The sequence below is a fragment of the Mauremys reevesii genome, linkage group 1 (assembly GCF_016161935.1).
Source record: "Mauremys reevesii isolate NIE-2019 linkage group 1, ASM1616193v1, whole genome shotgun sequence".
Classification (NCBI taxonomy): domain Eukaryota; kingdom Metazoa; phylum Chordata; order Testudines; family Geoemydidae; genus Mauremys; species Mauremys reevesii.
The window spans coordinates 50,436,804-50,464,728 of NC_052623.1; the positions used below are offsets into that span (position 1 = coordinate 50,436,804).

Here is a 27,925-nt window from a genome sequence, read left to right on the forward strand (position 1 = left end):
CAACCCAAGTTACAGGCATTTAGGCCCAGATCCTTGAAGGTATTTTAGAATCTTCGCTTCCATTGAAATCAATGTCCCAAACTGTTGACATCAATAGAAGTGAGGAGGCTAAATATCTTTGAGGCTCTGGGTCTGGGTCATTGAGGCTCTTGCTGGATCAGGTCCATGAGTATTAGCAGCACATGGCTGGATTTAAAAGAAACAAGAGCAATTCAGTTTTAAAATAGATACTCAATAAAAGGAAATGCGATGTATCTTCTCTTCATACCTAAGAACTGTTAGATTCCTCAATACATACAAATACTGCTCTAAATTCTAATAGACACAGTCTCACCAACTCCAAATGTTCACACAGCATGAGTCAGCCTAAAAAATCATGACATTGGTTTATGAATTGTGATTTAAAAAAATAAAATACAGCAACACTTGGGTTGTTTGCCTTTTGGTTTCTGAGAGCATTTAGGGTGCACTCGGATCATTCAAGCTTTTCTCCACAACCAAGAAGACTTTGAAACTTACTTTAAAGAAAAAGAAAGCTGAGGTTCTCAAATAATTACTTGAGTCCAGGAGCTGGGGCTTAGAGAGAAACACCAAACATTGCCATAAAACCACCAGAGTTGGCAGCACTGCCAACAACGTGTATTCAAACTAGTCAATGATTGGATGAGGGACTGCCTGGGACTGTTTCCTCTACTGTTGTGTCAGTCTCTGTGTTGGATCCAGTTAAGATTCTTCTCTTCTGAATGCTGTTGTTTCCCTTTCAGTATTGATTCTGTAGCCTACAGTTTTCACTTAAAAAAACATTGCCTCACACAGGGTTTTTATTTCAGATTCTGCACTCTAGTTCGTTCCACGGCATCTGTTTCAATGTTCATTCGTCTGCGCCTGCCAGTGTAAGTAGGAAGCAGCTGTGAACGGTGAAGTGCTGGCATTGTGTTGCTGAAGGGTTGTGGCTGGTAGATTTTTCAAAGAGTGGAAATAGAAGGTGTCATTTTAAGCACATCTCAACACAGTGAAATTAAAGAGGTTCTGTTTATTGGGGCATTTTTGGTTTTGACTAGGTTTTTATTTGCTCTCAAAGGAAAAGTCAAAACTAATTAGGGGATTCTAAATCCTATAGAGCCAAATCCTAGACTCAGTGAAGTCAATTACACACTCCTAATGACTTCAGCAGGATCAGGGTTATGTCCTACAGGAATATTAGGCGCATAGCAAAGGATCAGCGCTGCAGAGTCTGCATAGTCTCAGACTTCAGCGTAACTATTCTCTTGGAGAAAAGGCTACAAGACTGGGCCCTAAGAGTTACACCGAGGGTCAAATCCTGCTTGCCTTATATGCACAGACCCAAGGGTATTTACATAGTAAAACAAAATGTTCAAACATTGACTTTACTTTCCTGTCAAGCCCGCAGTCTAGGATTCTGTGTTTCCCTTTCAAACAAAGCACCTGAAACTAGTCAGGCTGCGTTTGCCTCAGTGGATCAACTGTCATCTTATAGGGCATGTCTTCGTAGTGAGCGCCAGTGAGTCTCGGAGCCCAGCTCACCAGACTTGACCTTGCTGGGCTTGGGTTACTGCACTACAAATAGTTGGGGAGACATTGTGGGTTGGTCTGGAACTCAGAATCTGAAGCCTCGGGAGACCAAGCCACAACATCTACACAGCTATTTTTAGTGGAGTCCCGTGAGCCCAAGGCTGTAGATCCAGGTTCTAAGATGGGCTATCATTCATTCCATAGATGTACCTATAGGGGAATTCTGAGCCGTGATCTTGGAGGGTAAATAAAAGAGAAACTGTTCAAATACTTCGGTTATCTAGTTGTAATTTGTAACCTTGCACCAAGATTCAATTATCTATTGGAGGGCTTACAAAGTATGTATCTTCACATTTCAGTTAGAATCATAGAACCATAGTGTTAGAAGGGATCACAAGGGTCATCTAGTCTAACCCCCTGCTAAGATACTGGATCTGTTGTATCTAAACTATCCAGGACAGATGGCTAGCCAGCCTCCTTTTGAAAACCTCCAGTGAAGGAGCTTCCACAACCTCCCTAGGCAGTCTGTTCCATTGTCCTACTGTTCTTACAGTTAGGAAGTTTTTCCTGAGATTTAATCTAAATTTGCTAAGCTGTAGCTTGAATCCATTGCCTCTTGTCCTGCTCTCTGTGGCAAGAGAGAATATTTTTTCTCCATCTTTTTTTATGGTAGCCTTTTAAGTATTTGAAGACCGCTATAATGTTCCCCCCTTAATCTCTTCTTTTCCAAATTAACATACCCAGTTCCTTCAGCCTTTGCTCATATGGCTTGCATTCCATCCCTTTGATCATTTTTGTCACTCACCTCTGGATCCCTTCCAGTTTCTCTACATCCTTTCTATACATTGGTGACCAAAATTGGACTCAGTACTCTAGTCGAGGCCTAACCAGCACTGAGTAGAGTGGTACTATCACCTCCCGTGACTTGCATGCTATACCTCTGTTAATGCAACCCAAAATTGCATTTGCTTTTTTTGAAACAGCATCGCATTGGAGACTCATGTTGAGATTGTGATCCACCACATCTCCCAGATCCTACTCAGCAGTGCTGCTGCCCTCCAGTTATCCCCCATTCTGTATTTGTGCATTTGGTTTTTTTCCCCTAAGAGTAGCACCTTACCTTTGTTTTTGTTGAATTTCATTTTGTTGTCTATAGGTCAGTTCTCCAATTTATCAAAATCCCTCTGAATTTTAGCTGTAACCTCAAAGTGTTTGCAACCCCCCTAGCGTTGTGTCATCTGCAAATTTGACTGTATGCTGTCTATTCCTACATTCAGGTCATTAATACAGATGTTAAATAACACTGGACCCAGAACAGAACCCTGTGGAACCCAACTTGAGATCTCCTTCCAATCTGACATGTCCATTAATAGTTATTCTGTTTGCGGTTGTTTACCCAATTATGAATCCACCTAATGGTAGTTCTACTGAGCCCACACTACTCCAACCTGCTTATGAGACTGTAATGTGGGATTATGTCAAAAGCCTTGCTGAAGTCCAGGTATGTCATGTCCACAGCATTTCTCCTATCCACCAAACTAGTTACCTTGTCAAAGAAGGAAATCAAGCTGGTTTGGCATGATTTGTTCTTTGTAAATCCATGCTGGCTGCTAGTGATCACTCCTTCACCCTCCAGGTATTTGCAAATTGAATGTTTTATACCTTGCTCTGGTAGCTTCCCAGGTATCAATGTCAGGCTGACTGGTCTATATTTCCCGGCTCCTCCATTTCCCTCCTTTTAAAGATGGGCACTACGTTAGCCCTTCTCCAGTCATCCATGAGTTTGCAAATATTATTGCCAGTGGCTCTGAAATTTCTTCAGTTAATTTCTTCACCACCCTGGGGTGAATAGCACCAGGCCCTGCTGACTTGTATTCACTCGAATTGGTCAGAAGATCTGTGACATATTCTTTACTTATCCTGATCTGTATCCCTTCCCCTTCATTGTCTACGATAACTTCACTAGTCATCCAGTCACATGTTATTTTTTGTCTGAAGACTGAAGCAAAGTCGGCATTGAGCAGCTCCATCTTATCACCTTCCGTTACCAGTTCACCTTCTCTATTGAGGAGTAGACCCACACCATCCCTGGTCTTTCTTTATGGTCTGACATTTGTAGAGCCCCTTCATGTTGTCTCTAACATTCCTTGCCAGTTGCAATTCATTCCTTGCCTGGGCTTTCCTGATTTTGTTCCTACATGCTTGTGCTATTGCCATGTATGCTTCCTTAGTGGCATGCCCCTCCTTCCATTTCCTGTATGTGTCCCTTTTGGGTTTTAGACAGATAGCTAGAATGCTCCTTGTGCAGCTACATTGGCCGCCTGTGACTGTTCATTGGTCTCATGTGGTTCTCCATGAAATTGAACCTATAGCCACACACACAACATAGATCATATGTACCTAGGAAGAAAGGACTGAGCCAAGGTCAGTTGAAGTCAGCGGGCATTTTTTCACTGATTTAAATGGGCTATGGATTAGACCCTAACTGTTAATTCTCTAATTTCCATAATATACATTTAAACCTACCCAAGGAAAATATTTCCCACAGCAATACCCCATAAGACCACACATCACTTTTCGTATTGTAGATCTTATCAAATATGGATTCTGGAGCCATCCACTTGAGGGGAAGTCGTGCCTGTAACAAAATGGACAAGCCAGATAATTATTTTTAGTGGATACAAAATTCAACCAGCAATGATATAAAAATATGTAACCATGTGAATAGTTAACACCGGAGCAGGATTTTATTGTATTGTTTTACAGACACCAAGAATACAATGAGAACTCAGTCACCCAGAACATTTTATTCTCTATTTTGCCAGGTTTTTTTTTCTATTTAAAATGAAATGAATTTTCCATCTACTCTATGTGGTGTAAATTTTTTTTAACTGAGAAGCCTATTACATTTTAATAGGGAGACATTTTCAGTTATTCAAACAATAATTCTTGGTGCCCATTTAGTACTCTAAGTCTTTAAAGCAATTTACAAACATTAACTCCTGGAAGGTAGGTAAGATAAGTCTTGATTCTGCCAAGAGAACCACATGGGTGGATCCCAGAACCCACACCAAGCTCCATTCACTTCAATATGCACAGGCACAATTTGCCTGCACAGTTTTCACTGTATGATCAGGGCCATATTGGGTATGTCTACACTGCAGCTGGTAGCAAGCCTCCCAGCCCCGGTAGAGAGAGACATGCTAGCTCAGCCTGATTTTACAGGTGGGAGGCCAAACTTACTTCTGGCACAACTCCATCGACTTCAGTGCAGTTATGCTAAATCTACCCCAATGTCACTAAGAGCGGAATTTGGCCCTGTGCATGTACACTGAGGGACACGGACACCTTTTGTCATAACTGATTGCTTTCAAGAAAGCAGCTCACTTTGACTGGCTTACTTGGCCAGGCTAGCCAAGAAACAAATGCCAACATATAAACTATTAAAAGACCAGAGCTATGAAATGGTCAGCATTTCCGAGCATTGTTTTTAAGGATGCAAACGGTCACTGTATATACAACACATCTGGATTGCTCATCTTCACAGAAAATCTACGATAGCTTTCAGACCCTTTTAAGTGCAGGGAATGTAAACATTTACACACCATGTTAATGAACAGTTTAAAACGCTACATTATGAACAACTGGACAAACAAACTGAATGTTGACTTACATCTCCTTTTCTCACATAATCGGGATTCTTATAAATATCTCTTGCAAGGCCAAAATCACAGATCTTCACTACATTGTTCTCAGATAAAAGGACATTTCTGGCTGCCAGATCACGATGAATACACTATAATAAAACAGTTGAACAATCAAACTGCATTTCCTTAATCCTTCCCACAAATTTCCTGAATCTTTCCGTTTCCTTTTTAAAAAATTATTATTATTCGAAAGATCATATTAATATTTTCTTAAGGAAGTTGACAAAAGTTTATATGAAGTTACTGTAAACAATGGGCAGTTCTTCACAAACAAACATTTTTCCAGACCAAAAAGTCATGAGCTTTGAATCTGTTACATATTACCAAGGTAGGCATTAAACAGTTTTGTGCTCTGTGGTTAATATATCTTGAAAAAAAAATTCTCTGAATGAATCAGCTTCAACCACAGTCTTCCACCTTAATCCTGTGTTTATAGTATGAAGACTTGAATAAACACATGCTTATATTTAGAACATCAAGAGGGAAGCCACCCTTCCTTTGGGAGTTCTGCCAAGGAAAGGTGTCTGTAAAATATAGACATCATTTCACCTCTCCTGAGGCTGATTCTGCTGGAGCGGACTATCCAAAAGGATAACACTGACCTTTCTGGATGACAAGAACTCCATGCCTCTAGCCACCTGAAAACTGTAAGAAATCAGATCTTCCATAGTGAGGGGCCATTTGTAAAAGTCGTCAGAATCTGGAAGCAATTTAACACATACTAAGTTAATAAGGTGTTTTTCCTAACTGCCGCTGTTACCCAGTAAGTTCACTTTTAGTAGAGTGGTGCTTGGACATCAAACCACTGTCACCAACAACAAAAATAATATTTGCTTTATACTCTGTTACTCCAGCATTTTTCCCAAAGATAAAGAGAGTTAAGAAGAAACAGTCACACACTTTCCTGTCAGATTTAGTAACCCAGTAAATAATCTTTTTTTTTAAAACTTCTAGCTTCTGGACATGACGCTGTGAGCATCTCCCACGGATGTTTATTAGGGTGATAAATGAGGAAAAATGTTCAGAGATGCAGAGTACATTGTAAAAATATCACAGACTGTGTAGGAACAGGAAGGAATTAATACCTACCCTCCTCTTCCTCCTCCACATCACTCAGACTTTTATCTTCCTGAAATCCGGAGCTTGCTAAGCTCTCGCTGCTGGTGACACTAGCCAGCCTTTGTTTTTTGCCTTCCACCAGCTCAATATCTTTTTTCTCCTTCATCTGTTCTACTTGCAACGAGGCATCCTTTAAACAAACAGGGGGAGTAAGAGATACTGTGTCAAAGTTGCAGGAGCTGGATGAATGAAATCAGTTCAGCCAATGAAATAGTCTCATCTGTGATCTGTTACTGAAAGCTTCCTCTTCCCTCTGTGGGTGTGATGCTCACATAGGCAAGCAGGGTCTCAAGAATGGCTGGTATTGGACTACTCATGTAACTAAGTGCCCACCAACACAAATAAGGTTGGCACTATTGGGCCCCATGGTTGTGACAAAGAAAGAACCCACTAAACTGAGTGAAACCAGCAGATTCCACTGCAGGGAGCGTGGTGTGGAGGCACAAGGGATCCACAATCTTTTATTCTTGATGTTTGTATTCTTCATGCATTAAAAAAAAATAGGTTTAACTTTTGAAAACTTTCCTAGCCTCATCTCTTGCATGTTCCTGACAGCACTGATATCAGGCGGTCATGCTGCTTTTCCTATGCTTCTGTTCCATAAACCAAAGCTCTAAACCCACCCATCACCCAGTCTGAATGATCTTGCTTGCAGAGAGGGAGGACACCCATTGAAATACAAAGCATCTGCTTCTTTACCTTGTTGGGGAAGAAAAAATTCCTTTTGCTTTTCAGGTAGTTTGATAAGTTTCCATATTTGCAGTATTCAACAATCACCATCAGAGGCCCTAAGCAGAAGTCAAGAACATTTTCAGTGACGTAAAATAAGATATAAGAAATGAGTTCTGAGGAACAGCGAAATCTCTCCTGCACCCAACTATCCCTAGTTCCCAGCATAACAATCAGCAATACATTTTAACGTAGAGGAATCCATGCCTGAAGGACTTGGACACCTTCACAAAATAACGGTGCTGAAAATTAGGGATGGGCCAACACAAAACCCTGGATGCTGGAAAAGTTTGGGTTCTCATTACAATTTTGAAGCCCCAGCACATCTCTACTAAAACAAAATAGGGTGATGTATCCAGAAGGAATGATTTCTCACCTTCTGGCCACTTACACTACGTCTACACTGCAATTAGACACCTGTGGCTGGCCCAAGCCTGCTGACTCGGGCTTGTGAGGTTCGGGCTAAGGGGTTTAGCTGCAATGTAGACATTTCATGCTGCAGCCTGAGCTCTGGGACCCTCCTACTTTCCAGGGTCCTAGAACCCGGTCTCCAGCCCGAGCCCAAACGTCTACCCCACAATTAAACAGCCCCTTAACCCAGGTCAGCTGGCATGGGCCAGCCATGAGTTTTTAATTGCAGTGTAGACAAACCCTCCGTATCAGTATCTCTCAAGAATAAAAATTCAGTCAGTGGCCATTTCTGAAACCCCCCTGCCTCTTGTCCTTCCTAGATGACACTTAATCTAGTCAGCACTTCTAGTCCTGCTGATCTCAGTTGCTGGGCTTAGGGCAACAAGTGGTCCCTTATTTAGGATGCTCCTGTATTCAAGGCTTTAAATACTAAGACCAAAGGAATGTGTAAAAAAGGGGAAGGGGCCAGCAGTTATTTGGGTAAATCTGACTTCTTGTTTTAGCTGAGGGTGGACAGAGCTCATCCATGTGAAACTGACAGAACAAGCCAACAGCTGGCCCCTGGGATGACATTACAAAACCGACACAGTCAGAAGACTATTATCCAGAGAATATCTCAATCCACATTTAGCACAGTACAAATTCTTTTACCACCATTTTTTGTGCAAGCTCCTAGCAGGTTTACAATATTAAGATGATGCCCAATGTGTATCAGGATTTTTAGCTCCGTCATCAGCGCTTTGTATTCACTTGCTGTGGCTCCTTCTGCGAACACAAAATAATGCCAGTGTATAAAGACAGTTTCATTTTGGGATCTATGCCACTACCTGCTGATTGTCCAGGTTTTACACATGAAATAATTGTCATCCCTGGATACACTTCCGTGTATTTGTGTTCTCTTTTCTACCCCTCCCTGCCAAGCGGCCTTTTAATTGCAGTGAGACCCATAAAGAATTAGTCACTGCTAACTTCTTCCCAGTGTTATATTTAACAGTGTGCTGAGTCAGCTGGTGTCATGTAGGGGTAGGAGGGATGGTCTGGTAGACTTGGCTCAAGGGACTTGGGATCAGCACCTGGCTCAAAAACAGACTTCCTATGTGATCTCCAGCAAATCACTGAATTCACCTTGTGCCTCAGGTCCCCACTCTGTCAAATGGGGATAGCACTGCCTTCCATCACAGCGGTGCTAAGGATAACATCCATGAGTGTGAGGTGCTCAGATACTACTGGGCTGAGGCCATGTAGGCAGACAGATATGGGTATGCTACAGATATCTTCTCCCAAATCCCTGTCTATCATAGCCTGGAGATTTTTTCAAATGCTTTGGCATTTCGTCTTCTGGACCGGAGCTCTGATAGAACAGATTTGTCTCCCCATAAAGCGATCAGATCCAGCATCTCCCGTACAGTCCACGCTGATCAGCACTCCATGCTGGGCAAACAGGAAATGAAATTCAAAAGTTTGCGGGCTTTTCCTGTCTACCTGGCCAGTGCATCTGAGTTCAGATTGCTGTCCAGAGCGGTCACAATGGTGCACTGTGGGATAGCGCCCGGAGGCCAATCAGGGGCGGCTCTAGACATTTCGCTGCCCCAAGAAGGGTGGCATGCCATGGGGGGCACTCTGCCGGTCACCGGGAGGTCCACCGGAGCCGCAAGACCAGCGGACCCTCCACAGGCACGCCTGCGGGAGGTCCACCAGAGCTGCCTGCCGCTCTCCAAGCGACCAGCAGAGCGCCCCCCATGCTGGGGGCCTGGAGCCGCCCCTGAGGCCAATACCATCAAATTGTGGCCACACTAACTCTAATCCGACATGGCAATACCAATTTCAGCGCTACTCCCCTTGTCGGGGAGGAGTACAGATATCGGTATTAAGAGCCCTTTATATCGAAATAAAGGGCTGCGTTGTGTGGACAGATGCAGGGTTAATTTGGTTTAACGCTGCTAAATTCGGTATAAATGCGTAGTGTAGACCAGGCCTAAGGGTTAGATTCTGAGCTGGCTGACATAGGCTACCCACCCTTTGGGATCAGGTGCACAGGGATAAGGGACTTTGCACAGCTCCTTACTCCCCACCACTACAGGTTGGAGAGGAGTGAGTGAAGTCTTGGCTCCAGTCACCCACCCAACATGCTGACCAGAACTGCTGAGTTGGCATGGGGCTGAGTGGGCAGTAGTTGTTGCTGGTGTAGGTCAGCAGAAAGTTACCACACCTCTGGAGCAGTGAGGAACAGGAAGTATTACTTTGACCCACAATTCCTTCCTCCAGGATGCTCCCATGAAGCACAGCAGCAATGCACCACCCCCTACTAAGGTATTCAACTTAGTAATGAACAACATTTTCATTACAAAATGAACACCGTACAATATCAATATGGCACATGCTAAATGGATTAAGAACTGGCTAAATGATAGCTCTCACGAAGTGGTTGCCAATGGGGAATTATCATTGAAATGGGGTGTTTTTAGTGGGGTTCTGCAGGGATTGGTACTTGGCCTGATGCTATTCAACATTTTCATCAATGATCTGGAAGTAAAGATAAAATCATGGCTGATCAAATTTGTGGATGACACAGAGATTGGCAGAGTGGTAAATAATGAGGAGAGCAGGGCACTCATACTGAGTGACCTGGATCACTTGGTAAGAGAGGCCCATTCAAATAAAATGTGTTTTAATACAAGCAAATGCAAAGTTTTGCATCTAGGAACTAGGAATGCAGGCCAGACCTACAGAATTGGTGGACTGTATCCTGGAAAACTGATTCTGAAAAGGATCTTAAGGTCATAGCAGACAAACAACTCAACATGTGTTCCAGTGCTGTGCTGTGGCAAAAAGAGATAATACAGTCCTTAAAAATATAAACGGGAGTGGGAGTAGGTAGGTGATTTTACCTCTATGCAGCATTGGTGAGACTGTGCACTGTTTGGGTGTCCACATTTTTTAAATTACACTGAGAAATTGAAGAGAGTGCAGAAAAGGTCTCCAAACATCATTTAGGGGCTGGAGAAAATGCCTGACAGTGACAGTGAGAGGCATAAAGAGATCACTCTGTTTGGCTTTTCAAAAAGAAGATTGAGAGGCAACTTGATTAGCAGATAATGACCTTCACAGGGAGCAAGTAATAAGTGCTAAAGGGCTCGCAAATGGAGCTGAGAAAGGCATAACAAAAAGCAGTGGCTGTAAGCTGAGTTAAAAGGAGAAATAAGGCACAAATTTCTAACAGAGAAGGTGATAAACCATTGGAACAAACTACCAAAAGAAGTGGTAGATTCTCTAGCTCTCAGTATGTTCTGTGGCCTGCGATGTGTAGGAGGTCAGACTAGATGATCATGATGGTCGCTTCTGACCTTAAAATGGACGAGTCTATGTTATTGGGCTTGATACAGGGGTAACTGGGTGAAATTTCATGGCCTGTGTTATTCAGGAAGTCAGATTAGATGATATGAGGGTCTCTTCTGGCCTTAAACTCTATGAAACCATTAATCGTACCATGGGCCGTGCGTTCTTGGGATACACTGTAGCCCCCAAACCACTCTTCCCTTTCTATTTTTTCTGGTGCTTACACTAGTAGGGGCCAGATTTTTAAATGTGCTTAGAAGCAGCAGCAACCGGCTGTGGAGTGCTTCTGAAACCCTGGCCCACATAACGTTTCATCAGCACTTTCACTAGAACCTCCTCTTTCATTTTAAGGGCTCACCATTTAGCTTGAAAAATCTGATCTAAACTGAAACGTGAGCTACACAGCCTTCGTGGGCGTTCAGAATAAACTCTTGCTTTTGAATGACATGCAGAACAAGGCAGGGGAGCGGGGGGAGGGGGTAACCAGTGCAGTATACTTTCCAACACAGCCCTGCAGCAGAATACCTTTCAGCATTTTCACAGCAACTATTCTGCACGTGGGGGAATTTTTAATTCCAAAAGCAGCTGCCTCTACCACTTTTCCAAACGCCCCACATCCAAGTGACTTTCCTGTACAAAAAACAAATTGTGGAGATACACATATGTAAACAAACAAACTTGTGATCATTGAAACCATTCATACATATTGAATAACAAACTGTGCTCTGCAAATCTTCCTAAGTATATTTTCACAAGAAGATAACGCTCTATGGTACACTTTTTAATGGGCTCCTACATAGGTGAACCAGAATGTGGTCAGAAAAAGTGACTCTAAACAGATGCCACTCTTAGCAGTATTTGCAGTATTTTTGTAACCATGTTGGTCCCAGATTAGAGAGACAAGGTGGGTGAGGTAATAATTTTTTTGGGGCCAACTGCTGTTGCTGAGAGACCAGCTTTCCAGGTTACACAAACCTGAGGAAGGGGTCTGTATAGCTCGAAAGCTTGTCTCTCTTACCAACAGAAGTTGGTCCAATAAAAGATATTACCTCACCCAGCTTGTCACTCTTATCAGTGGATGAACAAATTTGTGAAAACCAGTCTACTAATGGACAATTTACAAATAGAAAAAAAGAGTTAGAATCATCCAATAAAAACTGTTCACTGCTAACAGTTAAATTATTTATGATAAGTACAGTGGTAAAAACCAACAGCAAATAAGAAATAATAATACTATGATATTCCCCAGGGTACAGTCCGGGCTGATGGACAGCTGTGTCCCCTCAATTCTCCAACCTGGGGTGCCCTTTACACTGCTTTGTACTTTAGTTTTGCATAGTTAAATATTTTATATTCTATTCTGTTATACACACAAATCTATACATTCTAATGATCAGTCCATTTTTTTAAAGGAGGCTGTTGGAGGCACATAGCATATTTCATAAGGGCATTGAAGAACATGAAACAGAGCACTGTGGAAAAAATCTGCAGCACCAGCAAAACCAGTATATGTTCCCGCCCAGCTTTGTGAAAAAGTGTTGCATTTCTACTGGCAAAAACTAGGAACTCTCCACATCTGCCTGGCAGAACCTGTCTCTCAGGTTCTATAGAATATGTAGGTTTAGGATCAAGAATGCTGTTTAAAATAAAAAGCTACCTGGGCTTTCTACATCCAGTTTCTAAACCCAATCCCTCAAAAGGCCTTAGGGCCAGGGGCGGCTCTAGAATTTTGGCCGCCCCAAGCACGCAGGGGGCGCACTGCCGGTCCCGTGGCTCCGGGGGACCTCTTGCAGATGCGCCTGCGGAGGGTGCGCTGGGAGGGCAGCAGGCGGCTCCGGCGGACCTTCCGCAGTCATGCCTGCGGGAGGTCCACCCGAGCCGCGGGACCAGCAAACCATCCGCAGTCATGCCTGCGGGAGGTCCGGTGGACCCGCGGCTCCGGTGGACCTCCCGCAGGCATGACTGTGGAAGGTCCGCTGGAGCCGCCTGCCGCCCTGCCGGCAAAATGCCGCCCCAAGCGCGCGCTTGGCGCGCTGGGGTCTGGAGCCGGCCCTGCTTAGGGCTAGATCTACAAAGGGGGTTAGGTGTCTTCCTACCACTTTAGGCACTTAAATCCAAAATGCATACCCTCAAAATCCGTGCTCAGCTGCCACCTAAACTTGTAGGCATCTAAAGTCCCTGAGCGCCTACATTTCTGCTGATAAAGTCTTAAGTGCCTAAAAATCTGCCACTGAGCATGCACAAAGTTGGCTGACCTAGCTCATACCTGTAAGTCCCAGTGGGATCCTCATCTAGACATTGCCCTATCTCACCTGCACAGCCTGATCCAGAAGGCATGCTCAGAGGCTGCCTGATAGATTGGGCCCTGTACAAAATGGCAGAGGAGAAGGGGGTACATTACGGAGGGTTATTCCAAGTTTAGAAAAGCAGGCACAAACTGATTCTTCAAAGACAAAAGGCAAACTGATTCCTCAGCCAGGCATCAACAAAATCAAATGGACTATCACTTGGTAGGGAAAAGGGTGTGAGCAAGAAATTTACATCTTGGCAAAGAAACAGCTGGAAGTTCCATCTCTCCAGACTTTGTCTCCTGAACCCCAGCTGGAGATGATTCTCAAAGAAGAGGAAAAGGATAAAAGGGAAGAACAGAGGTCTCAAATGTTCTCTCCCTTCATCGCTACTCATGGCATCAACAACACCTAAAGGAAAAGGAAATTAACACTGAACTTGGGGAGGAGTCCTGGCTGAAAGGATTCTAGCCAGTAAGTCATGTGGTGAGGGAAACCTTTGCTTTGAATTCATTTAGCTTGTTAAATTAGGTATTAGTCTGCAATTTACCTTTTATTTCTTTGTAACCAATTCCGACTTTTATGCCTCATTACTTGTATTCACTTAAAATCTCTCTTTCTGTAGTTAATAATACACTTTTTTATCGTTTTATCTAAACTAGTGTGTTTGGATTGAAGTGTTTGGGGAACTTCAGTTGAGACAACAAGGTTTGTGCATATCATTTTCTATTAATGAAATGACATACTTTATACAAGTTTGCATTGTGGAGGAGAATGCTGGGCAGTACGAGACACACATTTCTGGGGAAAAGTCTGGGCCTGGGAATTTTGCTGGGGTTGTCCTTCAGTGTAATTCATAGTTGGCTGGCACTCAGACTGTATATCTGGGGGTGATTTACATGCTGGAGGATGTGTGTGGGCAGACTAGACGCGGTTGCTCTCACAGCAAAGCAGTGTAAAGGGCACCCCAGGTTGGAGAATTGAGGGGACACAGCTGTCCATCAGCCCGGACTGTACCCTGGGGAATATCATAGGCAGCTATAGGGTTAAGCAGCTATAGGGTTAAGCAGACGATTTTGAGGATCTAAATTTTGGACTTAGGTGCCTAAATGTGTATCCGCATCCAATCCGCAAAAATTGTCTGTAGATTTGCAGGGCTCTAAACAGCTCCACAGGTCACCACACAGCAAGTCCCCAATCCCCAACTGCCCCGACTTCTCCCCAGAGACCTCCTGTCCCACCACCTGCTCTGCCCCTGCCATACCTCCTTCCTCACTCTGAGTAGGAAGGCTACAATTCTGGACCCACATGTGCAGTGCCCCTCTCCCAGTGGGTGTGGAGGAGGGCTCAGACACCCCTATGCAACTGCGGGGGTTGTAATGCAGACCTGGCCTAGGCAGAGAGCGGCAATAACTGCTCTCTTCATAGCACGTGCCCTTCCCTCCCACTAGTTTAAATTACAACACCACACCTCTTTCAAAATGGCACTTGGCTCACTCCCTTCTGGGAGTTGTAGTTTATTTGCTCTGTCCATTCAAGCTGGGGACTACAATTCCCAGAATGTCCAGCGGGCTATCCCCTGCTGCATGATTCAGAGAGCTGAGCTGAAGCCTGCTGGATGTGTGACAGCTGCTCCATTCTGGTGAGTCTGAGATGCAGTGCCCTGCATAGATACATAATTTGTATCTGCATCCAAGCTGCTATCCGCAAAAACGGTCCACGGATATAAAGCAGATACCTGCAGATTTGCAGGGCTCTAGCAATTGGTGGTGTGCTCCAATATGAAGCTATAATCCAAGGCACTACAACCCCTGTATCCACAGTAAAACTGTGTTTAATCAGTAATTTTAATTGGCTTCATCAGTAATAATCCATTTCCCATTTTGGGATAAACTATTTAGCCACCATTTAGAAAACAAATTCATTGCCATTTAAAGCAGCATATGGCTTCTATTATCCCTTTAATCAGTGTGAATGCTAGAAACGTGTTTTCCCTCTGAACGATAACCTCGATTTCATGGTAATCAAATTGAATTGATAGCTAATTCTGTTTTGCGTTATATTAAATTTTAGATCAGATCAGGGATTCTCAGATTTCTCATTGTGTGGAACACATTTTAAGATACAGATTGTGCCTTGGACAAACTCTCCTCCCATGTATGACCACACATAATCCTTGTGACAACAGCCACAGATGTTTACATGGAAAAGTAAAATCAGGAAACTATCTAATTGACTTTTAGTGCAGGTTAGCAGATGAAAAGGACCCAGTACCATGTGAGCTACCAGCTCTCCACAGACGAGCGTTCAAGTGACCACATTTTGAGAACTCTGGTGCAGCGAATAATGCAGCTGAACTCTGGTTAAAATTCCTCAAATTTGCTAACCCTTTCTGAGGCTAATCCAAACCCATTAAAGTCAATGGGAATTGACTTAATTCGCTTTGGGCCAGGCAGTTTCTGTTCAGGCCCCAATTCAGCAAGATACTTAAGCACACATCTAACTTCAAGTATGTGAGTTGTCACGTTGTCATGTGCATGTCACTTTGCTGGAGCTGGGTCCTAATGGAGAGTGCAGGCAGAGGCTAATCCACAAGTCATTCTTGCTATATGCTGTTGCCTCTTAGGAACTGGGAAGGCAGGAGTTTCAAAGAGGCATTCAGTAAACATGCACAATTCATTTGACACATTCCAGATGTTCTGTTGCTCTGTGTTAGAGGATTCCTGTTTTAAATTATTGATAAATATGAAAGTTCAGTGTGTTAAAAACAAGGTGGGAAACTCACTCATCTCTGGCAGTGTTAGGGAATAGTTGTATAGTGCATAGTAGGAGTGCGTAACTAATGAAATTGGTTACTACACAGATTTCTGAATCTTTACTCTGCCCGGTGCATCAGTGGCAATAATTACAATGGGTCCCTGTATCACAACTTTAGCACTTTAATGGATGTCCTAAATTAAGGTTTATCACCACCATTGGTAAGGTCATAAGATACAAAATTATATCAATGTTAAAGGTACAGGGCTGTAAACACAGCCATTTGCCTTAATGCACCAGAGTTTTACAATCTAATTTAGGGGCTAGCATTTAATTTTATTTCCATTCATCTAAATTGGGAGGATGTCCCCTGAATTCAATGGAGTTAGTATGGATTGGTTTCTGTAACACCTGTCGCCTTAGGGGGTGAGGAAGAAGTCCTCCTACAGCTTTGTATGGCTGTTACATCAATAATATGGACTAATGGATGAGGAACATAAGGCAACTGAAATATAAACAGAGAGAGTCTCCTCACACTGGTTACAATAACTATGTAGGCTGAAGACAAATAGCTAGAAAGGGAAGACACACACATCTGGTATTGGAAGAAACTAGACAAGAACTATGCAAGTTTATGAGATTATTCCCCTGCAGAGCTGCCAGGGTCATTGAAAGGTTGGGCTAACTGCCATGTAAATGGAACCTGTGCATGTGCTAACCTAACACACCTTGCTGACCCAACTTTTCAGAATCCAGTTCTCATTCATTGTCAACATTTTTTGTTTACACCAGTTGTTTACACCAGTTCTTTCAATTTTAACTAATTCCCTGTTCTAGTTACTTTTCACAGCTCACCTCCAAATCTCTCTAAAAAACCAAAACCAAACCCATTTCAGACGAGTTTTCTTTGGAATTTCAGAGAACTTTAGCTAAGTCTATTTCTACTTGATTCTTTCCATGTAGTTTATGCACATTGAACTCTTGATGCAATAAGACCTTTTCACAGACGAGGAGACTCCCAACAAGATTTTATGCTTCAGCATTCACAAAATAATGTACAGGTGTTAAAAATTACCATTCAAATACTTTGGCTGTACTTATTCACATACTGCTCACCCTGCACCCTGGATAGCAGACAAATTAAATGAGATCTGAATTGTGTGCTAGTGCAATGCACCGGTGAATGTGTGGCTGGATATGCACAGATCTTCCTTTGTGCCAAAGCCACAAAGTGTGAGTTTGTAACAGCCCCCAGCTAGAGATCCATGTATCTTTAGCTCAAGCTGTAGCAACTCATGCTTTTCGTTCTGGAGATCCCTGATTCAGTCCACAGTGTGTCAGCCACTGTCACCTTAGCACCTTGGATTGGCTAAAGTCTAATTTGTGACTGAAAGGACATGTGGCCATGTTGCCATAGCTGAGATCAGTGCTGATGCTGGAGTTGGAGGCCCCTTAATATAAATGAGAACTGCCAGCAGGGTATTCTCAACTTTGCAATTTGCACCTTCCCAGGGTCTGCCAGAGCTCAGACTCCTTCAGCTTAAAGGAGTACTTCAAAACCCATTTTTTTTTCACTCAGACATTTGAAGACTGGATGGCTAGGGGATGGAAGGTTCTATGGACATTTATTTAGGCATGGCCAGTCCTTTCTGTTATCTCCTATTGTGCATTTTAATGTATGGGATAGGTGCCCCGTGCATAGGAGAGACACCGATAGGTTTTTTTATAAGTGTGAAGAACAGAAGTAAAGCAGAGCGGGTTAGAGGAAAACTCAAACAGGACAATATGGGCTCATTTCTGCCCTCATTTGCACAGGCAGTTGCCCCTTGGTAAGTGAGAATTGAATTAGGCTATGGGAAAGATGGATGCCTAAGGTTAGGCTCCTGGGTCCATAGTTAGGCTCCTAAATAACAATACCTAAGTCTTGTATAGCATTAAATACGATAAATAAGTATGAGGTGGGACTGTGGGAGGGTCCCAGAGCTCGGGCTGCAGCCTGAGCCCGAACATGTACACAACTAAACAGCCCGTTAGCCTGAGCCCTGCAAGCCTGAGTCAGCTGGCATGGGCCAGGCACCGGTGTCTAACTGCAGAGTAGACATACTCTTAGGCATTGCTGCTGTAATACTTATAAATAACAGTACTACTAATAAAGCTCTCATTAACTTCAGGAGGGACTACTGGGTGCTCAGCACCTTTGCAATTGGCCATTTATTTAGATGCTTCAGAATGGACTCAGGAACCTAATCTTAGGCTCCCAGGTTTGAAAATCTTGGCCTGTGTTTTTATTTTATGTTCTACAGTATCTCAGTTTCTAAGAAATACAAAACAGCCCTATGTGCACTACAGACAAAATGACTGGAAGTACTCCACAGCTGGAGTCTAATCATATGGAAAGCCAGGTAATAGCAATTTTAGATCTTGATAATAATTCACCTGAAGAACAATAACAGCTCACTAACAATCAAGTGTAGAGTTGCCCTGCAGATCTTCAGTACATGGTCAGCTGCCTGTCTGTAGTCTGATAGTTTGATAAACACAAAGGCAATGTGCTGTGTGTTAATACCATAACAAGCATATTACCTAGTTTCAGCCTTTCCCTCGCAAACTCCCACTTGCTGGCATCGAATGGAAGACGTTCACATTGTTCATCTAAGGGGACTTCATCAGGATCCATTATGATTGACAGGTAATTGGTCTTTATTTCAGACGAAGAAGGCTAGGAAATCAAGAACATTTCAAAGTCACCACCAGATGGACAACAGTAGTGGGTAGCAGCTTGTGGTTTTGGTCAAGGTTTGCAAGTTGATTAGTTCTGACAGAGGCACATAAAGCACCTCCCCTCATAAGGATGTATGTTTCATACTCCAATATAAAACCGCTTAAAAATTCTGTTAGTTAATGTTGTGACATTTTTATTTTTATACCAGCCCTTCCTCCTCCTTTTTCTCATATATGATGCTGTCAATTTCTCCAATTAAATCCATATGAATTCTCATGCAAATAATTGCCATGGGATATAGACTCTGTACTTTAAAGAAGTAAGAAGTATTTTCAGAAACTTACTAAACACCATTGCTGAAAATAACTTTTGCTGAATGATTGTACAAAAAAACCCACCCCAAAACCAAAACCAGCCCCCGACAACCCCTCTGCCACCCGCACTCCTCTCCACCCGCACTGGTACATGCAACAGATGGAGTTCAACTGTCAGTGTTTTTTGCTTTTGTGAATTCAACAAAGAAAGGTCAGGTGTGGTTTGAGCTGTGCAAGACTTAGCCTTAGTCTGTACTGAACTGTACGTTACAGTTTTCAAATACTCAGAAATTCGGGGTTGTCATTTCTGACAACTCTGTTGGAATTATTGGGCTTCTAAGGGGATTAATAAACACCCAGATTCAGACAGATTACTTCAGGTCTTAATGAGATTTTGGACCCGAAAAGCATCCTCCCCCAAACAAAGAAAGTGCTGCCTTCCTCTGAGAAATGGAGGAATCACATTCCTTCCAAAGGTTTATAGCTGTTCACCAGTTTACAGTTTGAAACTTATTTTCTTCTGTGGGCATGCAGAGTTACCAATAAACTCAGCTAGATTTCTGCATAGTCATAGGAAGCGCTTGTATTTGTGTGGCAAAGGGAAAATCTCAGCCTGTATAAAGTCTGGTTTCATGGCTATGGGCTGGAAGTTGTGCAAGCTTCATGGAAAGGAGCATTAGGGCGCTTTCCATCAAGCCATGCCAAAACAGCAATAGGCTATTGTCCCCTACATCTTACACCCACATCCACATACTTCCAATTCGTACTCAAGCTGCTCTGCAGCTTGCAGCTCGCCTCCTCCATTGCCAGGAATTGTCCTCCTTCCTGAAAACGTTTTCACTACATTGTTTAAAAGGGAAAATGCACACCCGATAAGTAGGAAGACCTCGGGGAGAGAAGCATGTTGAAAATTATGGGTAACTTCCTGACTCTTGTTTCAGCTGCCTTGCCTTGCCCAAAGCACCCAAAAGGACAACTGAGGATCCCTCCAAAGTAGGGGAATCCTTGAGTGGCACAAAGTCTACAATATTTGCTTCTGACCTGCTGCTGCTTTCTACAGAGAGGGTGTGCCTGGGCACCAGTGGGGAAGGGCCAGAGCACATGGTGCACCAGCTGATCCTCATTGCACTTCTCCAGCTGGCACAACTTAGAAACAGCTCTTAGACTGTCACATCACTCCCAGGATCAGAGGAGCAGATAAATGGCATAGAGCTGCCTTCTCTCTCCTTGGCTGCACTGAGCCCCAAATCCTGGGCACTGCTGGAGATTCAGCCCTATATTTGTAGTAAAAGTGGAAGTAAAAGTGTGACACAGAGCAAATACATGTCGGGGTGCACGTGCATGTGTGTGCGCATGACTTTTAGAAGATGCTCTGTTCCTCTGGCAGCATGAAATCGTTTTTGATGTGGTAGCTGCTGTAGCTGCCACATTTCTGCCTGAGCCCTAAATATGAAGTTGTAGCTTAGAGCTAATTTTTATATTCCAGCCATAAATCTTATAAGACTAGGGATTTATAACAGAGACTTAGAGAGAGCCTTAAATAGAGAATCCTGAATGGAAACCTTTGGATGGGAAGAGGCCTTTACTATGTTACCTAGAAGTTGGCCTCCCTTGTTTTTTGGCATGTGAGTGTCCAGTCCGGTAGCAAACCCAAACTTTCCTGCAGCTCCTTTTTCCCTGGTTTAATTGCTCTTACAGTTAAGGCTTAACCATTTCCCAACTGTTGTTTAGTGCCATTACTAGTTATTCTGTCCTTAATGACATGTGGGAATAATTGGTCCTTATCCCCTTTATAAGATCTCTTTATCTATTTGTAGCCCGTTATATTTCCCTTCTATCCTCACTCTCCTTTTCGCTAGACTTAAACGTGCCAGGTTCTCTTTATTTCTCTGTGTGTATGTGTCTGTGTATGCGTGCGTGCACATATGTACTGCAGGGGTGGAAAGACAGGGAGAATACACATTGAAATACAGTGACTGAAACAATGGTTTTAAAGGTCTGGCCCTGCATTCCCACAAAATCAATGGCAGTGTTCAGTGTCCAGAACAAAATGCAGCATTGAGCCTTAAATTGCCTCAGGGCAGGACTACACTTAATAGACTGCATCAGTGCAGCTGCACTGCTATAGCACTTAAGTGAAGATGCTGCTACGCCAATGGGAGAGCTTCTCCCGCCAGTGTAGTTATTCCACTTCCCTGAAAGGCAGCAGCTGTGTTGATGGGAGAAGCTCTCCTGCAGACATAGCGCTGCTTACACCAGCAGTTAGGGCGGTAGAACTACGACACTCAGGTGTGTGGCTTTTCCACACCCCTGAGCGATGTAGTTATACTGATATACATCCGTAGTACAGACCTGTCCTAAGAGCACGTTTTTTAAGGCATTGGCTGAAGAGTACTCCTGGGGGCATTCTGCACCAAAAAATTAAAAACGCTACACACAAATATTTTAAAATTCTGCAAATTTTATTTGTCAAAATAATGCTACATAATCACGCCAGTTTCAATTATTTTGGTAATTTATTTCAAAATACCGGTCAGCAGGTATGTCTGTAACAATACAGACACACACACAAATTCCCCTGGGAGTAGAAAGTTAAAGAAACCTCTACGACAATCCAGTTCCTGTTTCTCTGCCCCCTTTCCTCCCTCTCCCCAGAGCCCAGCCGGGCTTGAATTGATTTGCCTGAACTTGCTCAGACATAAAGACTGTAGGCCTGAGGAGTCTACTCTTAAAATTTAGGTTGACATAGCTACATTGTTCAAGGATGAAAATGCCACACACCCTAGTGATGTTGTATAGAATCTAGGAGACACTTTAGGATATTATCATAGAATCATAGACTTTAAGGTCAGAAGGGACCATTATAATCATCTAGTCTGACCTCCTGCACAACGCAGGCCACAGACTCTCACCCACCCACTCCTGTATCAAACCCCTAACCTATGTCTGAACTATTGAAGTTCTCAAATCCTGGTTTAAAGACTTCAAGGTGAAGAGACTCCTCCAGCCAGTGTCCAGTGCCCCACACTGCAAAGGAAGGCAAACCCCCGCCAGGGCCTCTGCCAATCTTCCCTGGAGGAAAATTCCTTCCCGACCCCAAATATGGCGATCAGTTAAACCCTGAGCATGTGGGCAAGACTCACCAGCCAAACACCCAGGAATGCATTCTCTGTAGTAACTCAGATCCCATCCCATCTAACATCCCATCACAGTCTATTGGGCATATTTACTGCTAATAGTCAAAGATCAGTTAATTGCCAAAATTAGGCTATTCCATCATATCATCCCCGCCAGAAACTTATCAAGCTCAGTCTTGAAGCCAGATATGTCTTTTGCCCCCACTGCTCCCCTTGGAAGGCTGTTCCCCTCTGATGGTTAGAAACCTTTGTCTAATTTCAAGTCTAAACTTCCTGATGGCCAGTTTATAGCCATCTGTTCTTGTGTCCACATTGGTACTGAGCTTAAATAATTCCTCTCCCTCCCTGGTATTTATCCCTCTGATATATTTATAGAGAGCAGTCATATCTCCCCTCAGCCTTCTTTTGGTTAGGCTAAACAAGCCAGGCTCTTTGAGTCTCCTTTTCATAAGACAGGTTTTCCGTTCCTCGGATCATTCTAGTAGCCCGTCTCTGTCCTTTTCCAGTTTGAATTCATTCTTCTTAAACATGGGAGACCAGAACTGCCCACAATATTCCAGATGTATAACAGTATTAACACCTCCTTATCTCTACTGGAAATACCTCGCCTGAGGCATCCCAAGACCACATTAGCTTATATCATGGCCATATCACATTGGCGGCTCATAGTCCTCCCGTGATCAACCAATACTCCGAGATCCTCCTCCTCCTCCTCCTCTGTGACTTCCAACTGGTGCATCCCCAGGTTATAACACATTTTTTTGTTATTAATCCCTAAATGCATGACCCTGCATTTTTCACTATTAAATTTCATCCTGTTACTATTACTCCAGTTTACAAGGTCATCCAGATCTTCTTGTAATCTTCCTTTATGATATCCTGGTCCTTCTCTGTGTTAGCAATATCTCCCAGCTTTGTGTAATCTGCAAACTTTATTAGCACATTCCCACTTTTTGTGCCAAGGTCAGTAATAAAAAGATTAAATAAGATTGGTCCCAAAACCGATCCCTGAGGAACTCCACTAGTAACCTCCTTCCAGCCTGACAGTTCACCTTTCAGTATGACTCGTAGTCTCCCCTTTAACCAGTTACTTATTCACCTCTCAATTTTCATACGGATCCCCATTTAGCTAATCCAATTTAGCTAATAATTTCCCATGTGGAACTGTATCAAATGCTTCCTGAAACTGAGGTAAATTAGATCCACTGCGTTTCCTTTGTCTAAAAGATCTGTTACCATCTCAAAGAAGGAGATCAGGTTGGTTTGGCACGATCTACCTTTTGTAAAACTATTTTGTCCCAATTACCATTGACCTGCATGTCCTTAACTACTTTCACCTTCAAAATTTTTTCCAAGACCTTGCATACTACAGATGTCAAACTAACAGGCCTGTAGTTACCCGGATCACTTGTTTTCCCTTTCTTAAAAATAGGAACTATGTTAGCAATTCTCCAGTCATACAATACAGATTCATTAAAAATTCTTGCTAATGGGCTTGCAATTTCATGTACCAGTTCCTTTAATATTCTTGGATGAAGATTATCTGGGCCCCCCGATTTAGTCCCATTAAACTCATAGAATCCTAGAATATCAGGGTTGGAAGGGACCAATTCCCAACTAAATCATCCCAGCCAGGGCTTTGTCAAGCCTGACCTTAAAAGCTGTTTGAGTTTGGCTTCTACATCGGATGTGGTAATATCTACCTCCATATCCTCATTCCATTTGTCATCCTACCATTATCCCTAAGCTCCTCATTAGCCTCATTAAAGACTGAGGCAACATATTTGTTTAGATATTTGGCCATGCCTAGATTATCCTTAATCTCCACTCCATCTTCAGTGTTTAGAGGTCCCACTTCTTTCTTTGTTTTCTTTGTATTTATATGGCTATAGAACCTTTTACTGTTGGTTTTGATTCCCTTTGCAAGGTCCAACTCTACATGGCTTTTGGCCTTTCTCGCTTTATCCCTACATGTTCTGACCTCAATAAGGTAGCTTTCCTTGCTAATCCCGCCCATCTTCCACTCCTTGTAGGCTTTCTGCTTTTTCTTAATCACCTCTCTAAGATGCTTGCTCATCCAGCTGGGTCTACAACACCTGCCTATGAATTTTTTTCCCTTTCTTGGGACGCAGGCTTCTGATAGTTTCTGCAACTTTGACTTGAAGCAATTCCAGGCCTCCTCCACCTTTAGATCCACAAGTTCTTCAGTCCAATCCACTTCCCTGACTAATTTCCTTAATTTTTTTAAATTAGCCCTTTTGAAATAAAAACCCTAGTCACAGATCTATTTTTGTTTATCCTTTCATCTAGTTTGAACTGAATTAGCTCATGATCACTCGAACCAAGGTTGTCCCCTACAACCATTTCTTCTATGAGGGCCTCACTACTCACCAAAACCAAATCTAAAATGTCATCCCCTCTTGTTGGTTCAGCAACTACTTGGTGAAGGAATCCATCAGCTATCGCATCTAGGAAAATCTGAGCCCTATTATTACTAGCACTTGTCCTCCAGTCTATATCTGGGAAGTTAAAGTCTCCCATGATCACACAATTCCCATTAGTATTTACTTAATTAAAAACATTAAAGAGGTCTCTATCCATATCCAAATCAGATCCCGGCGGTCTGTAGCACACCCCGATCACTATCCCAGGGGAGGATCTAATATCTTTCTTCCCCAATGTGATTTTTTTCCCAGACAGACTCTGTCTTATCCATTCTATCACTTCTTATTTCTTTACAGTTAACCTCATCATTGATATACAATGCTACTCCACCACCTTTGCCTTTATTTCTGTCTTTCCTAAACAGCACATACCCTTCAATACCTGTACTCCAGTCATGACTACTATTCCACCATGTTTGTGTTATCCCTATAATATCTGGTTTCACTTCCTGCACAAGTAACTCTAGTTCCTCCATTTTGTTACCTAGGCTCCTTGCATTGGTGTACAAACATGTTAATTTTTGCTGTTTGGCTTTGCTCACAGTCTTTACCCGATTAGGCACAGACATTCTACTGCCAGTATCACCTATTAGACTGGTATCTACACTACCTTTCCTCCTTATGTCCGTTCTCCTACCCACGGCTGTATCCTTTCTTACTTCATTTTCTTCCGTCTCAATGTTAAAATCTGGCGTGGAGATTACCTGGACATCTCCCAACCATCTCCCCCAAATTCCTAGTTTAAAGCTCTCTTAATCAGCTGTGCCAGCCTCCATCCTAGAAGTCTTATTTCCCTCCCTACTCAGGTGAAGTCCATCCCGAGAGAACAGTCCTCCGTCCATGAATACCTCCCAATGGCCATACACCCCAAAGCCCTCCTTATAGCACCACTGCCTGAGCCACCTGTTGATCACCATAATCTTGTCACACCTTTGTTGCCCTTCTCTAGGAACAGGCAGAATCCCACTGAAGATCACCTGAGCCTCAATTTCCTTAAATGTCTTCCCCAGCCTGGCATAGTCTCCCTTGATACGTTCCAGTGAGAATCTAGCCGTATCATTTATTCCCACATGAAGGACAATCTGTGGATTCTTTCCCGCTCCCGTTAGGATCCTCTTCAGCCTCAGGTCCACATCCCATATTTTAGCACCCGGCAGACAGCACACCCTTCTGTTCTCTGGGTCAGCTCTCGTTACAGGCCTGTCTATTCTTCTCAGTAAGGAGTCCCCAATCATGTAGACCTGCCTTTTCCTGGTGATGGTGCGATTCTCTGGTCTATCCTATTCCCTCTGGCTGCAAGTCCTCTAAATTCCTATTCTCCCTTGCAATACTCTGCAACCCATCCCATATCCTCCTGGGCTCGTATTTGGTGTTGTTATCTCCATTGACTCTTCCCCTCTTCCTATAGGACTAGCTGCTCTTCTCTTCTTCCTTGCCCTCTCACCTTCAGCGACCACCTGCTGTGCCCCCTCTTCATTTTCCAACTCCGCAAACCTGTTCCTGAGCTCTATTGCTCCTTCACCAGCCCGTCTTTTCCTCTGCCTGGTTCTCTTAGTCACATGCTTCCACTGTCCACTTTCCTCACCCAGCAGTCTCCCCTCAGAGTTCCATCTGCAAGTCTGAGCTTTTCCCTTCAGACTCCTCGTGTCTTTGCTCCATCATCTGCTCGAACACCCTTCTAAACTCAGAGTTTCCACCTGCATCTCCAATCCTCGGATCTTTTCTTCCATCATCTGTATCAGGTGGCACTTCATGCAGATGAAACTCTTTTCAGGTACCCCTTCCAGGATCATGTACATGCTGCAGCTTCCACATCCAGTCATCTTAATTGTGTCTTCCACTGCTTGGGTCACTACCACAGCTGCCTCTGTATCTGTCATAGCCTTCCCCTCTAAATCCTGTTAGTCCGGGAAACACAAACGAAACCAAAACACCACCACCCACAGAAAAACAAACCCCCAATGAGCACCAAAACACTGCAAGAACACCTCACACTCCCTTCACTAGCCTGTCTGTTCCTCTGGCTGCCTCTCTTAAGTCTTCCCCAAAACTCGCCTTGCAAACTCCCACACAAACTCCCCTGTTTACAGCTGTTTGCTGGCTCCTGTGTCGCTGCAGCTGTCTGTGAATACCAATGTTGTAAAATTGCAGTGAGTTGTGCCAGATATGCCATGTAAGGTATCTGCAAAAACTGTAATAATTTGCCAAGTCTGATAATCTTGTTTATATGTGTCTATCACCTTTGTATTATGAGTTATAGCTATGGAGGACATATCTGTATTTCTAAACTTGTGCTGTGTTCTCAGACAGAACAGCATCAGCACTGAGCCAGCTTGGTGGCCCACCAAGGGCCATCAACTATACAATGAACCCATTGAAAGGAACCAGGAACTACACCAGGGGTCTCAAACTCAAATGACCACAAGGGCCAGATGAGGTCTAGTGCATTGGCCCGAGGGCTGCATCACTGACACCCCCACCCTCACTGCCCCTGACCCCGCCCCCCACTCCACCCCTTCCATGAGGCCCCACTCCTGCCCCGCCTCTTCCCACCTCTTCCCTGCCCTTTTCCACTCCCTTCCCCAAAGTCCCCACCCCAACGCTGCCCCTTCCCTGTCACCGGGGGGTGAGGGAGGGGTGCAGGGTGTGGCAGGGGCTCAGGGCAGGGAGTTGAGGTGCAGGAGGAGTGCGGGGTGTGGCAGGGGGCTCAGGGCAGGGCTTAATAACTCCTCCCTCCACGAGAGGCAGTAGCTATGTCCTGCTGACATGGTGCTGTCTACACCAGTGCTTAAGTCAGTATAACTTACGTCGCTCAAGGGTGTGGATTATTCACACCCCAGAGCACCGTAAGTTATACTGAAACAACCTGTAGTGAAGACAAGGCTTTTGGACAGAGTTATATTGGTATAAAAGTGCTTTATACCAGTGTAGCTACTCCTCTGAGGGAAGAGGAATAAGTTACACCAGTACAAGGCACCTTTTATCCTGGTATTACTGCATCCAAGGTAGAGGTTGTACCGGTACAGCTATTTCAGTAAAATAAACCCCACACCCCTAAGTAACATAGTTACACCAGTGCAAAGACCAGGCCTTACCAGACCCTGTTTTTCTATTTACCCTGAAGTGTCAACTTTCACAGGCACTTAGGCCCAGATCCTCAGAGGTGTCTACACCAGCACTTTTATTGACCAAACTTTTGTCAGTCAGGGGTGTGAAAAAACCACACACACACCCCCCCCCCCCGACTGACCTAAGTTTCACCGACAGAAGTGCTGGCGTGGATAACGTTATGTCAGCGGGAGACACTCTCCTGCCAACATAGCTACCATTGCTCATTAGGGATGGTTTAATTATGCCAGCAGGAGAGAGCTCTCCTGCTGGCATAGAGCGGCTACATGAAAGACCTTAAAGCAGCAGAGCTGCAGGTC

General features: G+C 43.7%; 1 protein-coding gene across 1 annotated transcript in view; it reads right to left on the reverse strand.

Moving 5' to 3' along the window:
• FLT1 (fms related receptor tyrosine kinase 1) overlaps positions 1 to 27,925 on the reverse strand; it is a 155,671-nt gene that overhangs the window by 19,277 nt on the left and 108,469 nt on the right. The window contains exons 18-25 of the mRNA XM_039501796.1: positions 18,464 to 18,599; positions 11,361 to 11,465; positions 8,151 to 8,264; positions 7,059 to 7,147; positions 6,330 to 6,489; positions 5,843 to 5,940; positions 5,207 to 5,329; positions 4,060 to 4,171 (exon numbers count right to left, since the gene is read on the reverse strand). Of these exons, the coding sequence (XP_039357730.1) occupies positions 4,060 to 4,171; positions 5,207 to 5,329; positions 5,843 to 5,940; positions 6,330 to 6,489; positions 7,059 to 7,147; positions 8,151 to 8,264; positions 11,361 to 11,465; positions 18,464 to 18,599 (937 nt within the window). The remainder of the gene's footprint in view (positions 1 to 4,059; positions 4,172 to 5,206; positions 5,330 to 5,842; positions 5,941 to 6,329; positions 6,490 to 7,058; positions 7,148 to 8,150; positions 8,265 to 11,360; positions 11,466 to 18,463; positions 18,600 to 27,925) is intronic.